At 46.6% G+C, this 19,777-nt stretch overlaps 1 protein-coding gene across 1 annotated transcript in view; it reads left to right on the top strand.

The window, feature by feature from the left end:
* Window positions 1–19,777, top strand: part of DOCK11 (dedicator of cytokinesis 11) — an 84,153-nt gene that overhangs the window by 52,729 nt on the left and 11,647 nt on the right. Inside the window, 20 exon segments of the mRNA XM_086619890.1 lie at window positions 126–170; window positions 173–196; window positions 199–302; window positions 2,271–2,321; window positions 2,323–2,388; window positions 3,086–3,125; window positions 3,128–3,160; window positions 3,624–3,641; window positions 3,644–3,726; window positions 5,736–5,847; window positions 5,978–6,044; window positions 6,541–6,582; window positions 6,783–6,844; window positions 7,062–7,223; window positions 7,864–7,979; window positions 9,984–10,121; window positions 14,938–15,120; window positions 15,798–15,911; window positions 17,932–18,147; window positions 18,228–18,285. Of these exon segments, the coding sequence (XP_086476016.1) occupies window positions 126–170; window positions 173–196; window positions 199–302; window positions 2,271–2,321; window positions 2,323–2,388; window positions 3,086–3,125; window positions 3,128–3,160; window positions 3,624–3,641; window positions 3,644–3,726; window positions 5,736–5,847; window positions 5,978–6,044; window positions 6,541–6,582; window positions 6,783–6,844; window positions 7,062–7,223; window positions 7,864–7,979; window positions 9,984–10,121; window positions 14,938–15,120; window positions 15,798–15,911; window positions 17,932–18,147; window positions 18,228–18,285 (1,734 nt within the window).

The following is a 19,777-nucleotide window of genomic DNA, read 5'->3' as shown; positions in this document are numbered from 1 at the left end:
CTGTAGGAGAGAAAGCGATCAACCGTACTGGTGGACTGTTGTGGCTTACATGACCGTCATGTCTTCTTGCTCTGAACAGATCCTCAGAACAGTCTCCTTAACCATTGCCTTGCTCTTTCTTTCAGATGTAAATCTTGAATACAGTTTAACTGATGAGTATTGCAGACATCATTCCTGGTGGGGATGCTTCTCAGAGAGCCTCTGTTGCCTTGCAGGACAACTACGATATCAGATATACAGCCATCTCAGTCTTAAAAAATCTCTTGATAAAGCATGCCTTCGACAACAGATATCAACACAAGGTCAGGCATATTTTGTTGGCTTTTAAACGTAATGTTCTTAAATTTTATGAAAAACACACGCCAGAGTTTTAGATCTTGCATGATGCACCAAGGATATTCTCATACTTTTTAGGGAACTGTTGTAGTAACTGGTAGTTATGGTATAACAATAATAGCCTGAGAAATAACGTCTGAGAAATTATCTAGGAACACAAACAATGCAGTCAGATAACTGCAGTGCTCTTATTCGTGCTGAGTATTTAGATAATAAAACCCTAAGCCATTAAGGAACTTGAGAGCGTCGTTAGCCAAGAGGCTGTTCAGCAAAACTAAGCAATGTCAATGCTCTTCTGGTCTTGGGCTTAAATTAATATTCTGCATTAATATACTATAATTAGGAAACAGGACTGATTTCTGTTACAAGTCAGCTGCAGGTTTTACTAATTAGTGAACCAGAGGAGAGGATCTGTGGATTCTCATGAGATGCTGGATTTCCGCTGGGTAGCTTTCAGCTTTCTTCTGTCAGAGGCTCAGCATGTGGTATTGCTGAAAGAGCCTGGAGATGGGCTTGTTTTCTGTCTTGACACTGCTTGCTGCTGACCCATATATCCTTGAAAGTGCTGAGCAACCTGTGTAGACACTACGTGTCCTTGCTCTAGGCTGAAAACATGCCTCTGTTTAGAGTTTAACTCCTCAAATTGTTCCTAGTGTGCTGCATTCCTGAGTTTTATGTGGAAAGGTAGGAGAAGCGTGACTCATATGTGCCCAGGGCTCCTGCCCTCTGCATGGTCCCGGAGCTCCTCTCCTCTCCCTCCTCTGCCTGTTCGAGGGGCTGAGCGGGCGGTGGCTTGCTTTGCTCTGCAGCCAGGATCCCTGGTGACTTGCGCAGCCTGGAAACAAAACTGCAGCCTGTGGTAGTTGGCAAGACTTGATATTTCAGGAGAGATTTGCCAGCTCTCTGCCAGGAGTGGGTCAGAGGCAGCGTGTTTCTGCTTTTCTGGGTGCCTGAAACCCTCGCCCTAAGTCAGGAGCCGTTTGCCCCCTCGGCGCGCAGCGCTGTCCATGCCTGCTCAAAACCACCCGTCTTAAAATTGTCCCGCTGAATTTTTGTACATGTGCTGTGCCAGATCTGGGCTGCATGACCAGGAAACTGCCTGGAGCCAGGGCAGGATGCTCCATGAGAGCAAAAAAAAAAATCACATCACAAAAAAATCACATCATGGGTAGGACAGGCTGCAGCGTGGCAAGGTCTGTTTCTGCAGCCTTGCTTGGCTCCATCAGTGACTGAGAGAGGTTTTCTCAACCGTGGGCTTTTTTTCAAAATTTATCTTTGTCTGAATCAGAAGAAAAAGTTGGATTCTTCTATCAGTCAAAAATGTGCTATTCTCTACACTTTTTTTTTTTCCTGTCAAATCCAGAATAATACATTTTATCAAAGAAAGAATTCGATGTACGAGAGCCCTGCGTTTGGAAAAAAATCAACCAGACCATTTTTGATTTGGATCAGTTAATCCAAATTAATCTGTTCCTATAAACTATTTCAACTAGAAGCATTTGCTATGGAGAATTCCTGACTGGAAGCAACAGCCAGCACCGGGCGAGGAGCAAATGTTTTTGTGTCATTACTCCTGGGTGGTTGCACTTGAAAAATTAAGCCATGTGAGCGAAGGCCAGTTAAAGTGTTAGGAAATCCAGGATTTAGTTTGTCACACATCCAGGGTGACTGGGAATGTTTTTCAGCCCTCAAAATCCCCAAGTGCCCCAAGCTCACTGCTAGAAGGGTAATACCTACCAGGCAGCGCTGTAAAGGGAGGTGAAAAGCCAAACCCACCCATGTCTTCAGATACAATATACTGGATATAGATGATATAGATATAGATAGATATAGATATGTGTGTGTATGTGTTTTGATTCAAGAGTTGCCCCATTTTTACCTTCCACTGAGAGCCTGGGCTCTTCCCTACATTTTTCCTCCCTGTCCTTTTTCAGAACCAGCAGGCAAAAATCGCCCAGCTCTACCTGCCGCTCTTCGGGCTGCTTCCTGGAGAACCTCCAGCGAGTAGCCAGCCGCGAGGCACTCTACTCCTGCGCGGCCGCCTCCAGCCCCGTGAGTAAAGCCCAGCGGTGCCTCTTGCCCTCCTCAGTCCTCCCCTGCCCACAACACCCCCTGCGCAACTTTCACCTGCCTGCAGCCAGGCTCAGCCTTAGAAATACGTGTGGTTTTCTCCTCCTCCGCAGCCCCCTGATGTGCTTGTTTCTTTTATATTTGCTTTTCCTGTGACTTTGTCGTCTGCAGCTCTGGGTAGGATGTCTCTGCCCTTTTGCTTTCGATCGTTTAATGTGTTTCTTTACGGTATGCATAGTGCTATGAGGTGAGATAAGTCCCTCCAAGTGCAATGAGTTGCAACAGGACTCGGCCTCAGATTCCAGCAGCTCTTCTGGGGAGTTGCCCATCTGCCTGAGGGTTGTGTGTGGTTCCCAGGGGCAGACTAGACTCACCTCCTTGTTTGGGGCAAAACAACAACAACAAAAGACATTTGAACAAAAACAATTCAAAATTTCAACTTAGAGGATGAAAAACAAAAGGGAAAAATCTGCTGTGACTTACTTTAATATCTTCTGCTATTCTTTGCACTCCTTCCTAAGTCATTTACTCCTTGTTATGGAATTAAGGAAATAGATTTATTAGTTTTTAATCTACATTTTAAAAGCTGCTCTAATTTGCTTTTTTCATTCTTTATCTCTTCTTTAAGAGAAATAGATGTTATCTTCCATTGCTCACAAAAACCTTATATTGCTTACAGGCATCCAGGGATGAATTCATGTGCAGTTTTGCATCCTCCTCAATAGATCCAGCCTGATTGCAGACAAAGATCCAGGTAATTAATTTTTCTGAACTTTAACTTCCCATCTGTTTTCAATGTAACTATTACCAGTCCTCAAAAACCATTACCAAAACCTGAATTAGTATTACAGAATCACAGAATCACAGAATGACAGAATGTCAGGGATTGGAAGAGACCTCAAAGGATCATCTAGTCCAATCCTCCTGCCTGAGCAGGACCACCTAGGTCAGATCACACAAGAACCGCGTCCAGGTGGGGTTTGAACATCTCCAGAGAAGGAGACTCCAATATTCTGCAAATGACCTCTCAGAATTAGTATGCTTTTCCTGGACGTGGTGTCACCCCAACTGTCCTTTCCAGATTAATCAGCTGCTGACACGGGGCTTTGGCAAACCCTCTCTGTGCTGTCCGAACTACATCCTCCACTCTCCATGATGCACTGAGGACCCTGATGCAAAGCGGTTAATTGTGGGTGGTTTTTGTTTTATTTTTCCAGCCTGCGGAGCAGCACTTCCCATGGCCATGTGATAAAGCGAGAGGACTCGAAAGGATCCCTGAACTCAGAGGGGGCAGCCAGTTCCCCGGATCAGAGTGAAAATGTAATGTGTCTGGGGCTAGAAAGGGCCAGCGCTCACTGCACCGGTCTGTGGGTGGTGTGAAATAACACGGAGGGAAAAGGAGTTCCCCATGGTAACGCTCTCAAAAGCCAACTTATAAATATCTCTGTTTGGAAACAAACAGATTCGTTTTTAACAGAGGAGGTCAGACTCACGAGTCTGGTGTGCTTTCCCTCTTCAGACATCTCTGAGCCAAAAATACAACTGTTGACAAATTACTTATGCAAGATGAAAGCCAAAATCCATGGGGGAAAATCTCTGCTCCCATGGTGCGTTATCTATACTCAGCTGTGCTCTGTGTGCGTGGAGGGGTCTCAGCCTGACCAGTGGCCAGCGCTGGGAACTGGTTTGTGCACACGACTGGGAAGCAAAGCACCGCAACATGAGGTTTGCCAGTGATCTCTGACCTTAAGAGAAGATGAGTTTATCTGTAGGAAAATCAGCGCAGGCTAATAATCACAGCCCCAAACTTGCAGGAGGTGACCCGCAGTCACGCCGCAAAGAGCTCTGCCCCCAGCATTCGGGCAGGGTGTGCTCACTCCTTGGCAGATTGCACACATGGAAATCAGGTATTTGTGCCGACCAGCCTCTGCTTTTCCTCAAGGCGCTTTCCAGATGTCTTGGGTTGACGTGAATCATCGATGCATCTTTAAAAACTTTGGCCCTTACAACACGCAAGGCAAAGATTATCTGGGCTCCCACTGGCTGTGTCCTGACATATTTGGAGAGGTGGGGCCTTTCAAGCTCTCCCGCATGAATCACAAAGCTACCAGACCAAGTATAGCCAAACGCTTGACGATCAAACTGTTCGTGTTCAGCAAAGCTCTGAGCATATGCTTCAACCCTGCTGGCAGCAGTACCCGGCGGGGTTTGCAGAAAGCATTGCTGCTTGCGGCTCAGCTCTCCCCTGCAGCCAGGCAGCCTTTCCTGTGTCCTTGAAGGTGAAGGTACAGTTTTCGGAGGCATTCAAAACAGCTCTTCTCTTAGGAAATGCAGTATCCACAAAACCATTTAAAAGCAATGCCATGTGGCAGAGCACAGCTTGAATGCTGCTCTACAGAGGTAGACATGTTGCTTATCGCCTGTTTCCCCGGCGTCAGTTGTATGCTGACTTGATAGTTTGGCATGGTCAACAGCAAAGCACTATATCTCTTGAATTCTGTTTTATTATGACTCACATCCACAGCTTGTCCCAGAATAAACAACAAATAAGATTTGTGGATCCCTTTCCAAACATGAGAGGCACAGCTTTAGGAGAAGCGTCATGCTTAGAGCTTAATCATATCCATTTGTCAGAAGATACAGCTGGCTGAGCACAGAGAAGGCAAAAAAAATTGGTAAAGCTTTAGAAGCCCAGTGTTTCTCACCACGCAATGCCTAAGTCTTTCCCACGCAGCATGCACCAGCAGGATTTCACTCATCTTTGCCTAAGTCACTAAGTAGGAGGAAAAACAAGAGACACTTCCAAAAATCAGGGGGAAAAAACGAAGTTCTTAGCTGAAATTTCCTGGGTTTTTAATAACTTGCATTTTGTTTTAAGTGTACGTCCTTAACAGAAAGTTAGATTCGTGCTTTGACCTGTGGCAGCTAATGAACTGTTTTGTTTGACAAGAACTGACTTCAAAATGTCAGGGAGCTTAGACGCTGCGGAGCGCGGGGAAGTGAAAGCAGGGCTGCCGTGCTTTTTGCTGGATAAACCATCATTCTCTGCTCAGACGCTCAGACTTCTTTTTTTGTGGGCCAAGAAGCGTTCAACCATGTACCCAGGATTTCCAGACTGCCCCATGGCAGCAACCCCAAGGACGAGATATCTCCAAAGCATGGTGCTAGTGGGGGTACACGTGCGGGGGGACAGGAGGAATGCTGGCACATCTGGTGCGTGTTGGATTACTGTGCCAGTGCTACGTGGTGTCTAGCCCCATGCTTCGCTCAGGTGCAGCCCGAGCACCCGTGCCCTCTGGCCTCCACGTCACATCCGTGTGTCCCCTTAGATCCGCAGGAGCTCCACGAGGAGCAGCGTGTCCCACTGCAGCCGCCTGGACCAGTTTGAGATCCGGACGCTCCTGATGTGCTACCTCTACATTGTGAAGATGATCTCTGAAGGTTGGTGGCTCTTGCTCACTGCAGGGCAGGCAGAAAGACAAGAGGCCATCACCGGCAGTTTTTGGTCTCTTAGGGCCTCTTTTTATTTTTTTTTTTTAAATCTCAGTGCACTGTTTTTTCTTTCTTTCAGATACTCTTTTAGCTTACTGGAACAAGTTCTCCCCCCAAGAGCTGATCAACGTCCTTGTGCTTCTGGAGTGAGTATCATGAGGCTGCAGATCAAACGCTGCACCTTTGTGCGGGCAGCGTTGGCAAAGAAGACGAGATGAGCGCGGGGTGCACGTGATCCTCTGCAGCACTAGAGGTGTCTGGCCAGGGTGTAATGAAATGGTCTTCCATCCTCTGATAAGAAAAGGTGTATATCAAGGGAGAAGTGCCCTGTGCTTGGTCCAGGCTGTGCAGAGGGTGTCCCAGCACCCACGGCGAGCCCAGCTCACAGCACAGCCTCCCGCCGTGACCGGCACAACCTCCGCTTTGCAGGGGATTTGGTGTGGAACAGATGGGTGGGGGGCCAGGGGTATGCCACAGGGTTTGGAACCCGAGGTGTGAAGTCAAGTACTTGTAAATACAGACCCAAACCCTCAGGCACAGAGAAGTGTGGCTGCAGCCAAGGGACAGGGTAGATTTAAATGTTCTGGATCGTTCCTGATCTGCCAGGATCTGTAACAGAGACGTATTTTATTTTCTTCCTAGGGTGTGTTTATTTCACTTCAGATACGTGGGGAAGAGAAATATGCCAGGTACTGTGTTCTTCCGTCTGGGGCCAGGGTGGGGGGCCGTCCCTGTGCTCCCTGCCGCTGCCGAGGCAGGAAGGCAGCGCGCGCACCCACGCTGGGCAAACCCAAGCAGGCAGAAGCCCGTGGGGCCGGGACTCTGCTCAGCACCACGCCACGAGCAGAGCCCCCTTGTCTTAGCACCCCTGCCCCTTCCCTCCCCTCCAGCTCCTGCATGAGACCCCCAGCCCCTGGTGCTCCGGCTCCCCCGCGGCTGGCTGCAGGTGAGACACCGGGTGACGGCTGCTCCCTGAGCAGCAGCACTGCCCTTTCATGAGCTCCAGGACCATCTGGCACAAGCAAGACCAGGGTAGCCCGGTCAGTCCCTGGGATTGCCCAAGATAAACCAGATGAATGTGTTGGAGGGAGGTCAGGTCTCCATCCTGGTGCCTCCTGTAATCCTGCGGTGATGTGGCCGCTGCTGCTAGTCCAAACCCACAGTCTTCGCTTCACCTTGCAGGGTGCACGACGCCTGGTTATCCAAGCACACAGGAGCCGATCGGAAATCACAGACGATGCCAGCGCTCCGCAGCAGAGCTGGGGGGATGCAGGTGCGGCTCCAGCATCTGGGCAGCTTGGAGACCTCCTTCACGCTCAACCACAGTACGTACAGCAGAGCGAAATGGGAACTGCTGAGAACTCCACTTGCTGCTTGCTGCTTCAGGATATTCAAACTCTGCAGCATTACAATGGTCACTGCTCCACTTTGGTGGGGGTGACATTTGAGCCAGCCTCTTAAAAGTCACCCCTGGGACTTAAGACTTGGGTGGCTTTTTTCTCTCACCTGCCTTGGCTCAGCCCCTTGGCTGGGCTGTTGTGCAGGTCTTGCCTTGGTTTGGGTAGTGAGCAGGGCAGGCAGGAGGGCAGCCCTGGGGCTGCACTTCAGCTCTGCACAGAGAGCTGGGCCAGAATCTGCACTAAGCCTCTCCACATGGATGAGGTTTGCCCCATTAAAGCATCTAGCCGTTTTACGCTTTGCGGATACAACCTGGACACCTTGTTCTCTCTCTGGCTTTGAAGACAGTGAGATTAAGGGGAAACACTGACATTGGTTTTCTCAGCTGGCATCAGGCTGAGACAGCTTCTCTGAATGAAGCTGGCAAATTCAGCATCTCGCTCCTCTTACCTCATCTCCCAAACCCAAGGGAGTGCAAGGGGAGAACCTTATCTATATCAGCATTTACATCTTGTAGGAGCTGGAGTGTTGAACGCTCTTTTCTCCTGATTTGCTTTCTGTCCACAGATGTAGGCACTTCAGAAGCAGATATTATGCACCAGGCGCTACTGGAAGGCAATGTTGCCACCGAAGTGTGCCTGACCGTCCTGGACACCATCTCTTTTTTCACTCAGAGTTTCAAGGTCAGCATTGTAGAAAAGTGTGCTGGATTTCTGTGTGCGTGTTGATTTCAGTGATCCATTCTTCTAGCATGGCGGATTATGGAAGGCTTTACAAAAGCCTATCAGTTGCAGCTTGTTTGTTTTCCAAAATGCCCAGTGTTTCACAGGCTCTCAGAGTAATTATGCACTTATGCAACCTTGCAATTTCTTTAAAACTGCAAGACCAGAGAAAATTACATGGATGTTACACCACAACTGTAGGCATAACAAAAATAGAAGAAGAGGAAATATACATCATGTAGCAAAGATGGACTAGAGGAAAGGGAAATGAAGGTCTAGCATTCTTAGAACAGTTTTCTACCATAAATTGCCGAGAAGTGAGGCCCAGATTTCTTTGAATCACTGTACATGAGTGTCTCTGGGGCTGAGGCGTTCCAGCTGTGGTTGCCAGTTCAGATAGGACCTGTAGCAGTGGTAGAAGCCTTCTCCTCCATATAGTGATTCACACTCCCAGTCATTGCCATCTACAAGAATCAAATCCTCTGTGGTGAAGAGAACCCCAAGCTGGCAGCAAAATACTGAAATAGTGTTCCAGAAAAGCTCTTGCTCGAAGTGTGGTTGGAGGAATCCTGCTTATAGCAATGTATCTTGCATAACGTCACAAGTGCAACTCTGGATTTCTGAGTAAGCATAATGAAGATTTCCTTTTTAGATGTAGTGGACAACATGACGAGAAAGGTCATCATATTCTCTGCTTCGTATCCTTTGTTCTTTTTGATACAGAGCAAAAAGCCATCCTGGTGCATAAGTAAAATTATTCCTTAATAGTTTGGCAACAGTAGAAGGATTTAGATGCTGCCCAGGGAGGGACAGGCTGCCCTGGGAGGTGGTTGAGTCCCCATCCCTGGATGTGTTTAAGAAAAGGGTGGATGAACTGCTTAGGGATATGGTTTAATGGGGGATTAGGGACGGTTGGACTGGATGATCTCTAAGGTCTTTTCCGACCTAGAAATTCTATGAAATTCTATGCAAGAGTTAAAACTTGCTTGACTTTCTCAGTTGCCTCTTTTTGAATATGGCTGAACCACAAAACAATGTGCTTTTCAAACCACAGGATAGACTGGATTCCCTTCCGCTTTAATGGGTTTCTGCTTTGCTTTTATGGTCATACAGTGTTACCACACAGAAGTGTGCTCTGTACTGCAGTCAAATTGCTGATGATGTTCTTACTGACAGAGTTAAATGAGTTCAGTTAGAAAGTATGGATCCTGAACTTGCCCTGCTACAAGATGTGTATCGGGTGTCAAAAGACCGATCTGAGCCAGCCCAAGGATTGCTATTGATCTCCTATCGATACGAGGCATCCACGTCCTTGCTGGGTGGCCATGATGCCCTGCGCAGCAGCTGCAAGGATGACAGCAGGCATAGGCAAGATAACTCAGACACCAAACTGTATTAATCCTCTCCAAGAAATTTCATTTTACCATCTCTCAGCAGGGAAGAGGGAAAAGGGAGTAAGGTTCCCAGGAGGTGTAAACTGTCAAAGTTTTGCAGAAGACAAGGAAACTGTACTGACTTACTACAGCTAAGAATCTGCCCAGTGAGAAGATGTGATAGACTTTTTTTTTTTTTCCCTCCCTCTTTTTTTGTGCTGTAAATAAAACACTTGTTGAGACAAATTAAAAGAAATGGAAAAAACAGTGTGATAGTTACGTTGCTAACAGTGAGTTTTATTTAGAATAACTCTAGGCAGCCAGTGAAAGTTGTACAGATTATTCAGTGAGGTTTTGGAATTAGTGATGCAAAACTGATAAAATATTTTTGTTTCATTCTCTGCTACGAAAATCCTCTGACCAACTAGTGTACTTTTGTACTATTTGCCACATTTATTGGTTATACTTTTAGTGAAGGCCCTGTTCCTTATCTGGCTTAAGAATTGATGTGATTAATTACACAAAATTATCTCCGTCATTTCCAGCTTCAGACACAAGATTTCTGCAAAATAAATTATCTCATGCTTTCCAGACCCAGCTTTTAAGCAACGATGGCCATAATCCACTCATGAAGAAGGTTTTTGATATTCATCTTGCTTTCCTCAAAAATGGACAGTCGGAAGCAGCTCTTAAGCATGTGTTCGCCTCTCTGAGAGCTTTCATTAGCAAGGTAGGTGATACATGACTCCAAAGGTGCAGGAGAACATGTATAGGTGTGACAGAAGAGACTAGTATGCTTAAACTCCTGTTAAACTGGTATTTTGTGCTGTTTTGAGACGTATTTTAGAAAACAACTTAACTTAAGCAGGGCTGTTTTTTATATCAGTGATCTGTTTCAACAATTATTTATTATTCGTTGGATATCAGGAAACAAAAGGAATTCCCTCACTTGCTTGGTCACAAAACTGCTGTTGAAGATTAGTATCTGTTCAACCGAAAGCTGGTGCTTCTTGAATCTTTGCCCCAAACTGTCAATATTGCTGACAATGCTGTTGCTTGAATAATACTTGTACTGACAAGCTGCTCCTCTCCCACTGTGTTTGAAAGAGGGCAGTACTTGCTGAACCTCCTTCTGCACTTCTCTGAGCCCTGCCACACAGCAAGGCTGTTTAATCCCCTGAGCTCAAGCAGCGTCGAAGCCCCAGTTAACCACGTCAGAGCAGTGACTGATGCTACTGCTGACATTTCCTTTCATGCTTGTCAAAACCTGCCGCTTCTCATATGTACATTTTCGAGACCAGATGTACATGCAAACTCCATCCCTTCCAAGCTGCATGGTTATCGTACATTCAAATGAATTAAAACTTCTCAAATCACTTGAATGCAGCACTTTATTCATGAGGTGAATCCCTGTGGTGTGAGGTTGCAGCTGGGCAGAGTGCAGCACGTGAATGATATGCAGTTGAGAGTTATTTCCAAAGGAGGTCTTGCACTAGTTGCTGAGCAAAGTTTGATTAAAGACAGAGACTGCTAAACTGTTTTTCAGAGGTGGAAAAAGTCTCTGCTATGTACAGTTTACTATAACCCCACAGCAAAGCTAAGAGCTAGTATGAGTATGTCTAGGGCTGCATTTGGTTTGTCCTAAGCAAACAGATGAGAAGCAGAAAATGCAGAAGTCTTGCTCGCTACCTGTCTGGCTCCAGACAGTGGGGGCTCCTGCGAGATGTTTTTCCATGAGGCTTAAAGCCTGCTAGATTGGCAACTGACACTGGCAGGAATCATTCAGGTTTTCTACAGGGTCCAACACATGTTTATTGCTCTAGCTTTCTTTTGAGTTTCTGCTTGCCTGTGAGCTTGCTTAGCCTTGAGATCCATCCTGCTGCAGATCTGTGCACACCCCGCTCAGACACCATCTCCTGCACGTCTCCTCCCCTTACTTGTGGAAAGTTTGTTTAGCCAGAAATATTTATTTTGTGCCTATAAGCAAATAAGAGACCTTCCTTGCCTCCCTGGCAAATTTCCTGTGGTCGTTTAAATGCGAAGCCAAACCTTGCACACCTGCTCAACTTGATCTCACCATCAGCCTTCAAAACCTGGAGCCCTGCAGGGCTTCCGCGCTCGTTTTCCAAAATGCTGACGTCAGCAATGCAGGCTGCGTGCTTGGCTGCTGCAAGGGACGGGCAGTGGGGTCGTTTTCTTGGATTTGTGTCAGCCTGAATCCACGCTGAATTTGGCATCGTGGGCCTTCAAAGATATGAAAGATTGATTTCAGTTAATTTCTCCCATTTCCCCTACGACAGGACGCAGTGTTGCTTCTGTGAAAACAAGATATGAGCCCAGCAGATGGTATCTATAAGGAAGTGTTTCTTTGCCAACTCCATAACCACGAGTCCCAAACTTCCTTTCAAGTCCTCTGGAGGGCTTTTCTAAGACCCAAAGTGACGATGAAATAGCTGGGGGGTCACTGCATTTCATGACAAGGGCGAGGATGGTGTGTTTTCCCACAAGTTTGTTTTGAAATATGAAAGCTGCTTTGTTTTGGGTTGCATATCGCTGTTAGCTATAAATTAGTGTTAACATCAAGAAAAGCAAAAGTGAGTTATACCTTTGATGCAGCTAGAATGGACAATTTGTCATTTTCAAGGCCTGTAGCTAATAATTACAATGCAAAAAATCCCCCTTATCTAGGGTCACAGCAAATGGTGGCTGAAGGGGAAAAAAAACTCCAGAGATTTATTCTGCATCCCAAAATCTGTCGTAAAAATAGCTTGCTTTCTGTGTTATTTTTGCATTGATAGGCAAAACTTAAAAAAAGAAATGTTGCAAGAAGGCGAAGAGCAAACATCTATAATTATTTGCATATTTGGTTTGGTTTTAGAATAGATCCTGCTTGCATGCATGTGCGCTGGGAATTTGGGAAGAAAGCTGTCTCTGCTTTACTAGTTAGGAAGAAGCAATAAAAGATAGATTGCTCTTGTTTTATAACCCAGATTTTCTTAACACCTAAACCCTTCTTTTCAGACCATCATTTACAGATAATTACATATTCACATGCTTGGGAATGGTCTTCAGGGTTACAAAGGAAAACATGCACAGAGGAGGGAGCTGAGATAATTTGCATTAAAGAGCAGCTCGGAAACCCCATGTAGCTGCCAGCTCTGTGCCTCCCTGTCCCTCGGAGCGTTGGCGGTAGCAGGGGACATTAGGGGATCACAAATCCCAAGCCCTGAAGGACCAGGGCAGCAGAGCCTTGCTCCCTTCTTGCAACAGCCCATTTGGGAAGCTTTTCCCTGTCTGTTAGCAATTCCTCTGACCACAGCAAGCTGTGCTTTCCCTGCCCATATCAGTGCTCTCAGGATGCCACAGTTACAGCCGCCTCTGTGGTTGCGAAGGGCACTTGGCATGTCCTGCCCACCACTGTGGTTGCCCTACCCTCGTGTCCCGTTGTGCAGAGGCCTCTCTGGGGATTGCTCGCTGCCTTGACACCAGCTCTGGCCCTGGTGCCAGGAGCAATTGCATCTGCTCGGACTTGGTCTCCAGAAGGCAGCTACCTGGGGACGCAGGTTCCCTGTGAACAGGGCACAGGTTTTCCTTCCAGAGCTGCTGCAGCATGGAGGGGAGCACACAGGGAGGGATCTTGACTGCTTCTGTAGCAGATTCCCAGGTGACATTTTTTTCCTAACATTGGGTTGTAAACATCTGAAAAGTCTCTGCAGGCAAGCAGTGGTCCTTGCTGAGGGCAAGTGCCAGCCATACCTTCTTGGGTGCCCGTGTGCTGCCTGTGCATGCCCAGTCACACATCACTGTGGCAAGCTCTGCGCTGATCCCTGGGCATGACGCCATCTCGCCATGGGAGAACAACTGCATTACAACAGGCAGCAATTACTTAATAACTCCTTTTCCAGTGCAACATGATCCTCTTGGTCCTGTGTTACTATGATGTTTATTTACTTCTTTCTTTCTCCCTTCTTTTTTTTTTTTTTTTTTAAATATTCTTGGCCAGGGACAGTGAACACCAAGTATTTGGGCAGTGTCTTCATCTGCCTCGTAACCTAAGTGGCTCGGTGTAATCCCAATGGTGTCGTCTTGCTAGCCACAGCTCCTAGATTCGTGTTTTGAGACCCTTTCACTGTGGTGGTGGCCACAGCAGTACCAACAAGCTTTTCCGAATCATATATACTTAATGCAAGGAGCAGAGGGCCATGGTTAGAGCTCCAGGCTCTGACTTGGAGGAGATGAGTGAATACTCTTGCAGTATTTACTGACATCTCTCATGGGGAAAAGGTAGTGGGGCCAAAAGCGGCTCATGGACCATGCCCTGTAAGGACCATTGGGTCTCAAATGGACTGAGCATGTTTCTAGTCTGAACAGACAAAAAGTGCAGTTGCCTCTGTTACCTCTTTGCGCCAGGAGATTCCCTGGCCCCAGTCCCCAGCTGCAGCAGAGGGAGCAGAGTGCCGCTGTGCGATGCCCAAACAGCCTCCGCTCCCCCGGGGCTGGTGTTGGCATCACCCCTCTCCAGCCAGGTCCCTGCGGTGGCTGCGGAGGCATGCGTGCCAGCACAAAAACCCTTCCTTCTTCCCTGTGCCCAGCCTGCTGCGGCCAGGGTGGAAGGAAGCTGTGTGCGGTGCCCCTTCCCACCAGCCACTGCTCCTAACCACAGCCAGACGATGGGCACTGGCGGGCTCCAGCTCCGGTGAGCCCTGCGCGGAGGCTGCTGCCTGCCGAGGCTGGGCACCTTTGCAGCCAGCTGCTTTTGGGCATGGCTGAGCTTGCCCCCACCACCATGCAGAAGTAGGCGTTCGGTAAGGGGACGGGCGTGCTGTGACAGCACAGCGTGCCCGTCTTCCCCTTCTGCTTTTCTCCACCCTGCTGCAAATCTCTGAGCCCCGCTGCTCACCGAGGTAGTTAATGCTGCAGTTTGGCTTCATCCTGTGGCTCCCTGGGGCCAGCTCCATCCTGGCGGCCAGGACAGGTCACTGTGTATTTTAGGGTCTCTGGGACAAGTGAGTCTCTTGTTTGCATTCCTGAGAGCAGTCATGATTTTAGGCTTTTTTGGGAAACACATACAAGTAGCTGTGTGACCATTGCAGGTCATGTTTCCCAGTGGGGCCAGAGTTCTGGGTGGGCTTCAGCAGGTATTCTGATGTCCCAGATGGCTGCGTTTGGTGGGAATGTCCATGGGACCTCCCCTCTCTGCCCTCCTGCTGGTGTTTATGGCTTTTGTTAAGAACATAAAACTTCTCTCTGATTTGGTGAGAATTTGCCAAAGAACCCAAAAGTTGTTGGGAGAGGGGATGGATGGACATACATGAGCACATCCCCAAGATGCGTGACAGCAAAGTTCACATTGCTCTAGGAAACATGCTTAAAAGTAAGTCCTGAATTCATTCCCACAAATACTTTCAGGCTCAGAACTCTGGCAGGAGTTATATTGAGGCTGTCCAGGCTCGAGCCCACTGTGTTGCCCCATGCCCCAGCCCACCTGAGCTCTGTGGATGTAATGTAATGGTGTATTTTTTACCATTTGCATGCCTCCTGTGAAGTTTCCCTCAGCATTTTTCAAGGGAAGGGTGAACATGTGTGCTGCCCTCTGCTACGAGATCCTGAAGTGCTGCACTTCCAAGTTGTCCTCCACAAGGAACGAAGCCTCTGCTCTTCTGTATCTCCTGATGAGAAATAACTTTGAGTTCACCAAAAGGAGAACATTTCTGAGAACTCATCTTCAGGTCAGTGGCTGGGGAAAAGGCAGAGAGCAGGACACCTCAGATTTAATGAACAGATATTTCAGTATAACTGTGTCACCTCATATCTGCAGAGGACCTTGCCGTTCTTACATGGACAAAAATCCTCTTGATTTCCATGCCTTGCCTTATTCCTATTTCCAGTGCTTGGCCCAGGGCCCTTTGTGTAAAATACACTGCCATCAAGTACTCCAAGTTGTTGAGTTGTTGCAATCACAGACACAAGACATCTCTGCCCCGGAGACTGGCTGAGCTGGAGTGGAAGGGACAGCAAGAAGAGATGTGTCTTTGAGGCGGGAGGAGGAATTTTTCTGGAGCTGCTTTTGCAGCGTTGCCTTTTTGAAGTGAATTTAGGTAGCTAAAGTCACAGATGAAAATACCGTCTGGGATGTGATGAATTACGGAAGAAGATAACTAATGTACAAACAGAGGTTTGTATTATGGTTGTTACATTGTTAATTCTGTGAACCTGCTGTTCAACAAAGCGGTTTGATCCTCTGGAGGATATTTGTCCTTGGGAGATGTGACAGCAAAGCCACAACAACCATTGCTTATGTTGTGGGAAAGACCTGATGTTTTCCTATGAACATTTTATGTAACTGTGACAATAAAACTCCGCTATTAGCACTCGTTTAAATAAAGCCCCTACCCTGTCCCAACAGATAATAATTGCAGTGAGCCAGTTAATAGCTGATGTGGCACTCAGCGGCGGGACGAGGTTCCAGGACTCCTTGCTCATCATTAACAACTTCGCAAACAGCGACAGGCCGATGAAGGTAAGTTGGAGACGTTAAATCACATCAATCACATCACGTGCTATCAGCCATTAATGCAAGGCTGGGGACACACTCAAGGAAATCATGTTTAAGGGTAAGGCTAATGGTTGGAACTATGATGTGTAAGCTTGTACAGGGCTGTGTTTGCTCAGTAAATAAGTATTATGCCAACAGCAATTAGGGCCAGCTGCACAGGCAGGTCATGCTCCATCCGTGAGGCCTCCTGCCAAGAGGAGGGAGCTCTGCAGTTCAGGTTACGCTTTGCAAAGTGTGCTGCTTGCAGGGGTGTCCAAAGAGCTTTCCAAGAACTTCCAGCTTTGAGAGGAATGACAAGGGAGGGCCTGGTACTTCTGGTGCCTGAAGGTAATAATTAGCAGGAACTAATATTAAGAAAACACTTTTAATGGTTGTATTTCTTTGGAAAATGATTGTCTGTCTTTGTGCTAGAATTAACAGGTTCTACCCAACCCATTGAACAATACATCATCACTGCAGCTTGCTCCATTGCACACAGTGTAGCTGCCAAGGGAGGAGAGAGAAAAACGGGAAGCATTTTTACAGTTCTCTGATTATTCTATGGCATAAAGGTGGAATGGGAACCTCAGCTAGGTGTTGAATTGTGCTATTACAAAGTTACAAAGTAGTTAAGATATTTTAGATATAGTTAGGACTTTTTACAAGAGTGTGTAGTGATAGGACAAGGGGCAATGGCTTTAAACTGAAAGAAGGGAGATTTAGATTAGATCTAAGAAAGAAATTCTTCCCTCTGAGGGCGGTGAGACACTGGAACAGGTTGCCCAGAAGAGTTGTGGCTGCCCCATCCCTGGAAGTGTTCAAGGCCACGTTGGATGAGGCTTTCAGTAACCTAGTGTAGTGGAGAGTGTCCCTGCCTGTGGCAGGGGGGTTGGAACTAGATGATCTCTAAAGTCCCTTCCTACCCAAACCATTCTATGATTCTATATATCTGGCAAAAACCTCAATTCTCTTCTGTACTCAGGTATGTGTAAGGGTTTCACTGAGCCATACTTTGCTGATCATATTTTACATCACAAGACCATCATTATATCCAGTTTATGTGTTATATAAGTGCAAGAGTACAAGAGAGATTTCAGTACACTGGAAAGGATGCCATGCTCAGCCACAGAGATAGCTAGGGAGCAGGAGCCCGAGGAGTGGGAACGTGAGCCAGGCTCATCATGGAGGAGAGAAAACTGAGGAGGTCCTAACTGCTGCTTTCCACTACTGAAAGGGAGGTTGTAGAGACGAGGAGGTCAGGCTCTTCTCAGAGGCATGGAGTGGCAGGACGAGAGGCAATGGACATAAGTTGCTGCAAGGGAAATTTCAACTTTACTTAGAGAAAAAACTATTTCCCAAGAGCATGGGGCAGCCCTGGGACAGTGTCCAGAAAGGAGGTGGGATTTGTATCCTTGGAGATTATGAAACTTGGCCAGGCAAGCCTTGCTCTAACTTGATGATGGCCCTGCTCTGAGCAGGGGATCATGCTGAAGCCTGTGTTTCTTTCTGTATTTATTACATTCTTATGGTGGGAAGCTCTACAAATGCCTTTGGTGCTTTAGGAATTAAAGAGTGACCACATCAGAGACTAAGAAGCCGGATGTTGAATGACATGAAAAATACTTCAGGCATGGTTTATGGTCCCATCCTGGGACACTCGCATGCACAGAGCACGTCTGTCTCACTCTCACACCAGCCCCTCAGGATGTCAAAGTACCTGTAGCATGGGAACAGCCAACCTGGCATCCTGCACATGGCCAGGAGACTTTGGCCCTGTGCACCCCCAGGTTGAAATGCCTCTAATTGCATATGAAATACTGTACACTGTATGCAGTGTGAGTTCAATAAGTAAAAACTACGGTTATTCTTATCTCCTGTGTTCTTGGTGATTTCACATTGGCAGTAAGTGGTGTTGGCTGAAAGGGTACCAGCGGTGTTTCTTTGGCAAAGCCTGGAACACCATGTATTGCTGTATTTGCTTCTAATTAGATTTGTTTTCTGTCAGGCAACTGCTTTTCCTTCTGAAGTCAAAGATTTGACAAAGAGAATCCGTACAGTGCTTATGGCTACCGCTCAAATGAAAGAACATGAAAAGGATCCAGAAATGCTGATAGATCTACAATATAGTTTAGCCAAGTCTTACGCAAGTACCCCAGAGCTCCGGAAGACGTGGCTGGACAGCATGGCAAAGATACATGTGAAAAACGGAGACTTTTCCGAGGTAATTCATGTCATTCAAAACATGGTGCACAACAGACAGATGTGCAGATGACATTTTAATTTTCCCTTTATACTTTGCAGGCAGCCATGTGTTATGTTCATGTAGCAGCCCTTGTTGCAGAGTTTCTGCACAGGAAAAGTAAGTGAGTGCTGTTTGGGAGGCACAAGGAAGGCGATGCACTGATGGGGTTGAGGGGGGATCAGAATCTTTTCAAAGACAAGTTTCTCTCAATTTGGTGAATGATTATTTTTGAAACAAGCTTAAAAGGAAAAAAAAAATGAATGCAGTGGATAAAGCTAGAAGAAGGAGGTTGGAACTAGATGAGCTTTAAGATCCCTTCCAACCCAAACTATTCTATGATAAGTATTTTTAATAAAGGAATTCAAGTGTTCACACGTAGGCATTTACTAGGCTGGCCAGGTCTGCTTAGACAGTCATGTTGTCATGTTGCCAAGTGAAATAACAACTGACACATATATCTCAGTTTAAATGTTCAGTTGTATTTTACATTAGGAAACGTGCTTAGAGGGGAAGCCCGTGGTAAAAAATGGCTGTCAACGTGTTCAGCAGAAGTATCGCTACAGGCACTACAGAAATCTGTAGAATAAAGCAGTCAAAATTCAGTCAAAAAATGAGACTATAGCCTAACTAGACAAATATGTAAAGAACAATCAGAAAAAAAGAGAGCGTTGTGGTTTAATGCAAAACAGGAAGGAAGGTCAGACTTGTGTGTTCTCAAGTAACACCACTTTGCAGGTTTTCTTTTAAATATCTGTTCCACAGTTGATATATTGACCCTGTTTCTTGTTTCCCTGTAAGAGAGTAGTTTTTGAAATGGACACTTCACGTTTCAGAAAGTTAAGGCTGCATAAAAGCTGATACATGCACTGCCTTGGCTGGAAGGGTCTCAGGTGTCTCGTTCGTGGGGCTTGGAGTCCCTCCAAATTCTGTACTTCGTGTTGGCTAAGTGGAAGAAACAAGGACTATTTTTTCTGATACGTATACACATTTCACGTGGCTACAGAGGAGAGAGTATTTTAAGTTGGAAATTCTTTATTTGTACCCTGGAGGCTTCTCACCACAACCAGTAGTAAAGGAGAACTTCTGAAAAAGAAGAGGAACAAATCCAAAGGAGTATCAAGTGAATACATCGACTTACCACCGTCACTCATTACATATACATAGGCTGGAAGGGTTCAGTAAAGGCTGAACTACTCAGAGTTCTGGAGTACATAAAGAACTGTGCTTTCTGCTAGGAGCATACAGTCCTGTTCACCTACTATCTAGTTCTCCAGCATCTGGCATTAGTTTTCACCTTGCATCTTCTGTGCAAAAATATACCCTTGCCCTTCTCCTGATTTTCATTTGGTTGCAGCCCGTTAGGTTGGTCAAAGCTGACTTCCAGATGGCACACTGGGAAATTTGTTCTGCTTGGTGTAGTTAGTAGTTAGTTAGACAGTAGTATTAGGAATGACGCCCGTGGCAAATGTCTGGGGAGGTTCTCACGTGCTTAGACTCATCTAGCAAATCAGTAGCAAAAATGAGAGTCGAGTCCTCTGCTACTTGTAGCTATCAGCTAGACTGCTTCCCTGGCCATTGAAGCATGACGCATTTGAGGTATGCTATTCCA

Source organism: Tauraco erythrolophus, chromosome 13 (genome assembly GCF_009769465.1).
Source record: "Tauraco erythrolophus isolate bTauEry1 chromosome 13, bTauEry1.pri, whole genome shotgun sequence".
Lineage (NCBI taxonomy): Eukaryota > Metazoa > Chordata > Aves > Musophagiformes > Musophagidae > Tauraco > Tauraco erythrolophus.
The sequence above is the reverse complement of the archived record's forward strand: the minus strand, read 5'-3'. Positions and strand labels throughout refer to the sequence as shown.